The following is a 10,620-nucleotide window of genomic DNA, read 5'->3' on the forward strand; positions in this document are numbered from 1 at the left end:
GGAAAACCATTGATTTGTTGACCTATCATCTGTGAAAGCAAAGCACTGCCAACCCATCACAGGGATGAAGTGTGTCAATTTGTATTTGAAAGAAACATTTTATAACAGACCACAACATTTTATGTCCCTCTTCTCTTCTGTATGTTAATAAAACATATTCATGTTTGAAAGGAAAGACTATGGGTGTTTCTTACTAGTGGGCAAGGGGTGAGGGAAGTGTGCTAAACACTTAATAGAGTTCCAACTTGTCCTTCTAGCTCTTGTGTTCCTTTGGTGTCTCCACACATCACACACAATCTCCCTCTCTACCTCCAGTGCAAGCATCTTAGCAAGAGTCAGTCAGCTGAAGGGTTAAGAATGATCACTTCACTCTTGATAGGTATCTATTTTATACAACATTACACTTTTTATATGTAATGATGTAGAGGACAAGATGCCAACAGACACCAATCAAGACCATATCTTCATACCTGTAGCCACTGTGCACTGTAAAAATCAAAAACATTTTGATCTTTAAAGATGATGACTCCACTGAAATGCACAACAGTCCTGGAGTAGCTTAGTGCTCTTTCTGCTAAAAAAGATGACCAGTGTTCACATTTAAAGTGGCACTGTTGGGCTTTAGAGTTATGCAGTGCTGAAATGAGCAGGTGTCTTCAGTATCTTAGAAATTTGGGAGATGCAGGTGAGCTGTACCTTACTGGATAAAACCCAGCAAGATGTTTCATTCATCTGGCTCAAGCAGAGAGTCACACACAGCACATATTTCATCTGATGACTCAGGCATACACCAACACTTCTATTTTCATGCAAGGTATTTTCTGAGTAACAGTAAGATCTAGAATCTTTTCTTTACTCATTTTGTTTTAACAAAGAAACCCCTCAATTTCTGCACAAGCTGCTGGGTTTAGCTGAGAAGTACTAGTAAAGCTTGCAGATGTGCTTTTGGCTCAGTGCAAACCCTACATGTGTCTGACATCTGAGCTGGAATCTTGTTTCTTATGGCAACAGTAATACCTGGAGCACAATAAGGGCTGCAGCTCCCTGCCCTGCTAGATGTTAGGAATATGGATTCATGTGGGAATACGACTTCAGGTTCCTACAGGTTAAAGGAAGAAAGAAATGACGTAACTGTTCTATCTGCAAATGCACTGAGCTTAATTTTATTCTCCCTGACATAGGGAAAAATGAGGGAATAAAAACAACACAGAGGACATCAGAATCAGGCCCGCAGAAACTCTTTTTTCCCATATCCATGTTGAATTCGAATGGAGTGGAACGTGGTGTGGTCTGTGCTCTATACTGTTTATTAGAAAAACTGCAGGGTCGTCTTCAGAACTGCCATAAAAAATAAACCTCTTCCCATTAAGCATAAATAAGCCCTATATACACACACATCTGTCTGATGGGGCTAATCCATTTCTGTCTCCTTCTGGGCCTTGTATTCCTTCACGCTCGCCTACAAAAGAGAACAGAAAATGAATGTCACAGGCATACGATTGTTTAATTAAAAGGAAGGCAACCCCACACACCATGTTCTTCATGTGAACCTCTGATTCATAACACATCACCTAAGACAAGGGGAAAGGAAAAGGGCAACATTTTTGCTTAGCTGGAGCTCCCACTTGTAAACAGCAGAGGATCAATGTGGGTCTCGTGGTGGGAAAAGAGATTCACAAGCTTAAGTTGCTCCAAGAAATGGTTGTTTTATTTCTCATTATAACATGCAATCACTGCTGGGAAGGCTGAGCTGCATCTCCTGGCCTCAGGATCAGCCAGTCTATTGATACAGATGTCTTGCCAACTGCCTTGGGAGCTCATTCAGAACCTAGTCCCCACTCCTGTTCCCGCTGAAGCTGCTGTCACTACTGTCAGCGACTTCAACAGGAACAGACAGAACTGGACCCTTCCTCTGCAGATCTTAAGTCCATTCACTTTGGGGAAGGGGTGAGCAAAGGTTGAGCAGATTCCAGTTCCCAGTTTATTGCCAATGAAGCCTATCTTGGTAAAATGGTGAAGGACGATTTTACAGGTAGGCAAACAAAATCAGAAAGAGACGACAGGATTTCCCTAAGGGCAGGCAGCAATTAAAGGTTGGTCAGGGAACTCAAGTCTCTTGACTCCTCACTGTTGCTCTAGCTACAATACCACACTATTTCCATGTATTAACTGATCTCACCGGGAGAGCAAGGCAGGACTCACTTGGAAAACGTTTAACTACCAAGATCCTTGGGTGAAAATGTGATCCTCTGTCTGTCAACTGACATAGTTAGTTACTTCTCCAAGAGAGGGAAGGGGCCCAGAATCTTCTCAATGTGGAACAGTGACCTCACCTCAAATGTGTTGAGCACATGGTGGCAGACATCCATCAAATCCGTCAGCCCTTTCCGGAATGGCTCAACAGCTGGGATCCCCCCTTCAGAAGAAGAAAAAAAAATCCAACATTCATCAAACATGGGTGGGGCTTGACTGGCTGCATCAGGGGACCAGGGAGGCTAGCCCAGGTGTGTAATGACATGACCAAAGACCTCTTTAGCAGACCTCATGATAAGGTAAGGATCTGGGCCAATTCCCAGTGCATCAGCAGGCACATTATACATTATATCTTAGCTAAGGTTTTAAAAGGTTTGGATAATATTCTTACAATTAATAATATCAGAAGCTACTGAACAGTGGTAATGGAGAATCTTACCAACCTTACTCTTGCAATGGCAGGTACAGCTCCTAGCAAGCCCTGAAGGCATCAATGCAGATTCTGGGGAATGTACAATACTGCACAAAAAAAGGTCCCATACCACGGGCCACATTTAATACTTTACTCTTCTTTAGCCTGCAATATAGGCCCATCCAGCTCTATAAACTACTGCATCTTTGGTTTCCTGAAGCTGAATCCTGTCTAAGGATCTAACTAGGAAGAGGACACCTCAAGAAGCAAATTGTGGGGGGGGGTGGTGATGATACCAGGTTGAATGTCCAGGGCTAAGCAAAGTCTTGACCTTGCTGTTCCCCAGGTCACCACGTTCCTGCAGAGGACACCTCTGTGCTGCAGGACTGCAGAGAGAAACCAGCTCTATCACTACCTCTCAGAACTGCATTCACAGTTCAGGTAGCTGCTTCCCTGCCTGCTCTCCCAGCTGGGAGAAGGAGGATAGGAGCTGTAGCTGCCTGGCAGAGGAGGTGGGATCAAGGATGCCCAGAGGGGGAATATAAAGACTTTTTCTCCTCCATTATGAAGATTCCCGATGTCAGGATCTAACATGACAAGGGGAACTGCAACAAAACAACTACTACAGGCCCAAAGGAAACCTAACTACACCATACCTCTGGTCTGGATCCTGAAGTTAATTTTGCTTTCAGAGGGATGAGTGATGCAATAACCACAGAACTCCACTTCAGGGCTATGGGGCAGAGAAAGGCAGAGATGAAGCACTGGTGGACTCTCAGAGCCAACTGTGGAGATGTACAATTTTAAGGTACTACTGAAATCAATATAGCTGCTCAGACCCAACTCCATATGTTCCTATAGCAATCGGTTTTCACACCCAGCCCTTGACTTGAGCATGCAGAAGAGCAGGTGACTTATCAGGTGCAGTGGATTCTAAGATGGGATGGATATGGAAGCAAGTTCATGCACCCCTGCTAAAGTCACTATGTGAATGAAATTTATGGTCTGACTGGGGCATACAACCAGAGCCCGGGACCACTCAAGTTGTCACCCTGGCCTTAGGACACGTAAAGAACGATTGAAAGTGGGGGAATGGCAGTCAGGGATCTGAACTCCTCAGCTATTTCCTGCAGCTGAATCCCTGGTGTCCTGAGGGTCATTGGCCACTTTAAGGATTTTCTTTGCTCTCTTGGCCAAGACTTCTCCCTTTTTTGTGCTGCAGGTCCAACTGACATCTGTCCTCCTGCCCCAGAGGCTGCATTCAGAGAACACTGTACAGAGTACAGAATGTAATTCCCAGTGAATAGCTTATTGTTATTTTGCTGAAGGCAATTTGTCTGTGAGCAGCTCAGATGACTATTGCATGTTGTCATTTGAAATTATCCACAAAATAAAGTTCTCCTCTAACAATTTTAGAGGTATAATTTTTTAACTGGGAGCTCCTCGCAAATAGTAATTGCCTGACCCAGATAAGCCTTTTCCTGTTTTCTGACTGATGAAGCATAAGAATCTGGCTCCCAGTGCAAAAAAACCTGGCATTTGCAAGTGCAAAATTAGCTTCTCTAACACCCGAACACTGGCTTTTCCTATTACCCTTCCTGTAGACACTAATTCCAAAGGAGACACAGGGCAGTCAAAGTGCACTTATTTAAAGGACCCAATCAATATGTGTGGACACAGTTTTGTAGTATTCATCCAGTGACAAAGCAGCTTGATGATGTCGGATATTAGAAGCTAGTTACAGAGGAGACAGGGCATTTTGCCCTGACATTGTACTAGTTCTAAGGACTCCACTTACTTCTTCATGATCATGTAACGGAGAGAGTTGCCAAGTGTGTGGTCCTCATCATGCAACACAAATGTGACACAGTCTCCATCTGTCCCTTCTGCCTGGACCTGCCACCGATAAAAAAAGAAAAACCAAGAAGATCACAAATGTATGGTTATGTCTCAGCTGACTGAAGACCCCCTCTGAAGCAACTAGGGCTGGGCCTATATTAGAGAAATTGCACACAACTGAGCACAAAGAGCACAGTTCATTTGGATCCCTATCAGAATGATTCCACAATGAAAAGGAGAGAATCATAGAAAAACAGGGCTAGAAAAGGACCTGATGAAGTCATCTAGTCTGAGTCCCTTCTCAAAGCAGAGTCACATGCATCTAACCCATTCCAGCTCAGTTCAGAGTGGAAGCACCTGGGCAACATGAAAAATCATGAGAGAAAGTTTGCTTTTCAATGGGGCAAAGTAAAATGTGGACTCTCCGGACAAAATCTAGGCCTATGGAAAACAGTGGGAGTGTGCATGTTCATACACTAGGAATGATCCTGTGAGAAGCTAAGTGCTTTCATCTTCCACTAACACCAGCAGATCTTGAGGTGCTCTGCCAGGCTGTGCACAGGAGTCGATTCATAATCTTCCCAGCACTTTTTGTTCAGACACCTGGCAACTGCACCAAGTGCTAAAAGCTCCAATAAGGCCGGTTTGGGTTTGGGATTGTTTCCAAACCCAACAAAGCACCTAATTAATCTTCCAGCCATCAGCTCACTGCTGTGCCTCTGACCTCTCTTCAGGCTAAGTATAGCTGCTGTGGAGCCTGATGAGCCCAGACATCCCCAATCATTTCCTCTCTGTGCCTCAGAGAGATGCTTCAAGGTTAAGTGTGGAGCCAAGGCTACAAAGCACTGATCTTTCACATCCTACCCACAACCCAATCTCAGGTCACTCCAGAAGTTTCACAATCCCCTTCATTTCCCATCACACAATGACGCCCAAAAGTTACAATAGTCTTCCAAAGCAGGTATTACAAGAAGCATACTTGATGTTATAAAAAGAGGGCAAATTACGTGCTGTTTTGTCAGAGAAGGAGACCGATAGCTAAGGTCTGCTAGACTACAGAATTCAGAAAGCCCAGCAACTCCTGGTGGTGTGACTCAACAACAACATTACGATTACAATACATTCTTTGTATTTACAGAGCCCCTTTCATCAGCATTTTTACAGCACTTCACAACTGTCAATAAATAAAGCCTCAAAACTCCTCCCTCTCAAAAGGGAAGAGAAATATCTTCAGTTTTATGGAAGAGGAAACTAAGGCAGGAAGCCTACCTGAACTTGATAGAAGAAACTTCATTGGAATAGAATAACAAGACATAAATGACTTATCATAGGCCAGGGGTGCTCAACCTCCAGCCCATAGGCCAAATACGGCCTGTGGAGCCACTGCACCTGGCCTGCAGGACTCTCCACAGGTCCAGAAATTTGGCAGCAGGGAAGCAGTGGCCATTAATATGGCAACCCTCACACCTGCCAAATTCCCAAACCCCAAGCCCCGTAGTGCCCAGTTAGAGCCAGGCTGCACCCCTTTCTCCCTACAGGGTTGGGATGGGCCATGCCCCTTCCTTCCCCGTCCCCCCTTAAGACTGCCCCATTTTCCCTTGCAGGGCTGGGCTGATGCCAAGTCCCTTTCTCCCCCTACCCTCTCAGAGCTGGGTGAAGCCCCCCCATCCCACAGCAGGGCTGGGCTCAGGCCAGTCTCTTCCTCACCCCCCTCCATATGGCCGAATGGTGGCTGCTGCACTGGCCCCAGGCACTGGATCGGAACCACCATCTAGACATAGTCAGACCTATGTCTGACCCTGGGGAAAAAGGTTGAGCACCACAGGCATAGGCCAGCTGGGGAACTGGTAACACTGGTGAGAAACAAGCCGACTCCCAGCCTCCTCCTGCAGTCCTAAGGCCTAATGCCCTCCCCTCCCATTTTTCCCTGAAAGCCATGGGTATTTTTCCCAGTCTAGCCCTATATGGCTATAAAGACTTGTAAGAGAGTAATGACATTATTAGTGTAGATCAATAGCCAAAAGCCCTTTTTTCTAAGGTTGCAGGTACCTGTGTCACCTTTGAACTGCACCAAAATGAAGAACAAGCTCTAATTGCCTGTCCTTCACAAACCCAGTCCCAGCTGTCAGGGTGTAAGCAGCCCATTTAAGCCAGTCCCTTCTCTCTAATCAACTTCCCTTGTCAGTTTATCACATTGCTCTTCAACCCACCCTTTTGCAAGGAGTGGGAGAAAACAGATGAGCCTTGCAAAGGGGCCTAAAAAGAAGAGAAAGGGCTCAGAGTCCCTAAACATGATCTAAGCCCTAATGTTTTGGGTAATGAATGGACATGTGGTGAGAGTTGACTTCTGCCCCAAACGGTTCAAACCCAACAAAGGATGGGAGAAGAGGAAGATTATTATGCCTGTTTTACAGATGGAAAATTGAGGCAATGAGGAATTTAATGGTCAGTCCAGTCACACAGGGAATCTGTAACAAAGCTTGTCACTGAACCCACATCTCTTGAGCCCTGATTTAGTGCTTTCCCATAAGACCATCCTTCTTGTCATTAGGGATAAACTGAGCTCTCCTATGCCAAAATATATACATGGTCTTCCAGAACAAATCTTTGAAACTCAGTGATAAATGCTGGAGAAACAGGATTTTAAAATGGAACTACCATGAATTTAACAGACTGCTGTCAGTGACATCACTTTACAAAGTGCTCTCACTGCATCAGATGTATCAATGATTATTTTAACACCACAACAGGGTTATGCATACTACATGTGAAATGCATGCTCAGTCCAGTGACTGAGGGAGCCCAGGCCAGAGTTCTTGAAGCAGATGGAGAAGCCAATAATTCAGGCAAGACACTACAGTGAATTTAGCTTTTCTGTGTACCTACTGCACTGTGAGAAACTAGTGCATTGATCCAGCAGATAAAAGCCAGAGGCCCACAGTTTCAAGCAACTGCAGGGAACATGCTGTGCTGAACCTGTCTAGTTCACAGAACCTTGATTTTCTCTCCCATTTTCCACAGAGATCCCTTTGATATATTTCCGGGTCTCCACAGGAATGCAAGTTTTGTCAAAGCTGATTAGACCATAGGTCCATCTTGTCAGGCATCCACCTATGGCAGTGGCCATTACCTGATGATGTGGTAGAAGGCAAACACCCTTCCTTCAGATAGCATACCTCTTAAACTGTACTGTGCTCTGCACAGGACGACTGCTTTCTGGGCCTCACAGCAACCAGTTTGTGCCCTGAGGCACAAAGCGGGATTTCTCTAAGCTTTTAAGGGCTTGCCCATACTCCCCTTGCTCTGCCACTAGAAGACATGCACATCCACATGCTTCTGGCAGCCCCACATGGCTCCACTCAGCAGCTGGCCCACCAAAGGACGTGCACCCAGAGAGGGCAACAGCTGCTGAAGGGACCATGGCAACCAGGGGAAGAAGGGGGGAGTGCAGGGACTACATGGCAGAAGCCTCATTGGCAGATGTGGTGCAATTCTGCTGCCAAAAAGGAGGGTTCTGCCACCATGTAGGAGCTTTGCCTGTGGACACATCAGAGCTGGGTGAGGAGAACTGAAGTTCTGCCAGAAGAAAGCTGAATGGTCCATCCTCCTCATCCAAAGAGCAACTTTGTAACCCAGTGTTACATAACAAATTCTTCTTTAAGCTTTACTCTATTTAATATCTCTAGGATTACATTCAGTATGGTTTTATATTATGCATTGTATGAGGAATTACGCATGCTAACAACAAGAGCCTGCAATTTCACTTATCCAAACAATTTCAGTTGTCCGAGCGCATTCAGTGAGTCTTTCCAAAGGGAGTCAGATAACCATGGACACAATAGAGCGTGGACTACACCTAATGGTGTCAAGTTATCCAGCCCATTTAGAAATCATTCCACACTATTCACTTGAAAATCTCCTCTCCCTCCTGGAGTGGGGAATTCTATTTCCTACATGCAGCAATATTCTGTTATACATTTACTTGCTATTCATTTCAGCTACTGGTCCTTGAACAACAGAATAAGGGAATAACCAATGTGTTTTATCAGGAGCTTTTATAATCTAAAATGCACAAATCAATCAAGCCTTCTCCAGCTCCCAAAAGATGTTAGAGACAGAAAAGACCCTCATCCCTCCTTAGATTATTCAAGGTATCCCCTCCAGTGAGATCAGGATTTAGCCCTCAATCCTGACAGCCCATGCTTCAGGCATGATTAGCCTCTTCTGGCTAAGCTATCTTAATCGCCGCAACCTCTCATCATATAAAAGATTGCCCTGCTTAGAGGGGTTGTGATTTATGATTATGAATTATTTAACATTATGCTTGGTGCCCAGATACCGCAGTGATGGATGCATTAGCACTGCACAGAGAGATCAGACTGGCTAGACAAGGTATCTTTATGAACCACTTGTCTTTACCTGGGTTCATGTTGGGAAATCTGAAAGGTCAATTTAACCACAAGTTATCTTGTATGCAAGTAAAAAAGAGTGATTAGTTAGGAAACAGGGTCTATGTCTGATCCTAGATGCCCTGCTAACTTTCACCAAGCCACCAAGCTCAGTCCCCTTTCTTTATTTTATTACATACAGGTCTGCATAACATCTGGCCACTGGAGATCACAACATGTGGTTGGCTGCCTCAGTCTCTTTCTTCTCTCCACAGCCCACTGGCAATAAATTGCAGCGACTGCATGAGCAACAGCGACTCGTGAGGAGAGATCTGCAGGATCAGGCCTTCTGTAAGAACAATCACTGACTATTGTTTCTTTTGAAAACCATTCAATGAAAACCAGACACTACTGGAAGAAACCAGTTGTTTCCCTGATACAGCTACTTACATTTTGGCTGCCCCCTTCCCACTAGCAAAGCCATGCAGAGAGTAATAAATTACTGCCTGCTCAGCAAGCAAGGTACTGGTAAAGGACTGCCAACACAGCAACTACAGGCTCTGCTGCCACCTCGTGCCTTTTATGGGAGCAACAAGTTACAACAGTTCAAAAGCAGGAGCAGCCAACCTGTGTGGCATGGTAAGCCTGTGTGTGGCATGTAGTACATCAGGGAGGGGACAGGCAGCACAGAGACAGACAGGGCAGGAAGCAAAAAGCAAAGCAGCAAATCAGGCAGCGAACATAGTGAAGGAAGCAGAAAGCAGAGCAACAGATTAGGCTGGGAAGGAGATTGGAGTGGCACTAGGAGGTTTCGGGGCTTATCTTGCTGGTGCCCACTGAGTTAAAATAAGAAAAGAAGCTGGGTTCAACAGCAAAAACACAACTGTTAGATGTCCTGCCACTGAGGTGAACAATCTTGCCAACATGTGTCTGTCTACAGCAATGATTCTCAACCAGGAGTAAAAAAGAGTGAAAGCTGAGGCATTTTCCAAGCAATTCCTTAGAATAATACAAAATGAAGGTTGGAAGGGACCTCAGGAGGACATCTAGTCCAACCCCCTGCTCAAAGCAGGACTATCCCCAACTAGATCATCCCAACCAAGGCTTTGTCTAGCTAGGTTTTGATAATCTCCAAGGATGGAGCTTCCTCTACCTCTCTGGGTAACCTGTTCCAGTGTTTTACTACCTTCCTAGTGAGAAAAATTCTTCCAAATATCTAACCTAAACTTCCCTTGCTGCAACTTGAGACCATTGATCCTTGTTCTGTCACCTACCACCACTGAGAAGAGTCCAGCTCCATCCTCCTTCAAACCCTCCTTGAGGTAGTTGAAGGCTGCTATTAAATCCTCCCCCCCACCCCATGTTTTCTCTTCTCTAGATTAAATAAGCCCAGTTCCCTCAGTCTTTCTTCCTAAATCATGTCCCTCAGCCCCCTCACCATTTTTGTTGCTCTCCGCTGGACTCGCTCCAGTTCGTCCACATCCCTTCTGTAATGGGGTGCCCAAAACTGAACACAGCCTTGAGTTTAATGAGGGCGCTTTGTGTCTAAAAAGGTTGAGAACCTCTTGGCTAGAGTGCTGGGCAAATATCCACCACAAGAAAGTTTTGATGGTCATCAAACTGATCACCTGGGGCAAGCTCTAGCATAGGCGACTCATAGGGCATGTGCCCTCCCTGAGATTGGCCGCTGTTGACACTGCTGCCGGCTTCTGCGGGTAGTCACCCTCC

At 45.3% G+C, this 10,620-nt stretch overlaps 1 protein-coding gene across 1 annotated transcript in view; it reads right to left on the reverse strand.

Moving 5' to 3' along the window:
- Positions 1–1,137: 1,137 nt before the first annotated feature.
- The window catches only part of LOC102384222 (DNA-directed RNA polymerases I and III subunit RPAC2-like), a 10,795-nt gene continuing 1,312 nt past the window's right edge, over positions 1,138–10,620 (reverse strand). Inside the window, exons 2-5 of the mRNA XM_025213854.1 lie at positions 4,464–4,561; positions 3,322–3,398; positions 2,334–2,416; positions 1,138–1,459 (exon numbers count right to left, since the gene is read on the reverse strand). Coding sequence (XP_025069639.1) covers positions 1,412–1,459; positions 2,334–2,416; positions 3,322–3,398; positions 4,464–4,561 — 306 coding nt within the window. The 3' untranslated portion in view covers positions 1,138–1,411. The remainder of the gene's footprint in view (positions 1,460–2,333; positions 2,417–3,321; positions 3,399–4,463; positions 4,562–10,620) is intronic.

Source organism: Alligator sinensis, unplaced genomic scaffold (assembly GCF_000455745.1).
Source record: "Alligator sinensis unplaced genomic scaffold, ASM45574v1 scaffold27_1, whole genome shotgun sequence".
Taxonomy (NCBI): Eukaryota; Metazoa; Chordata; order Crocodylia; family Alligatoridae; genus Alligator; species Alligator sinensis.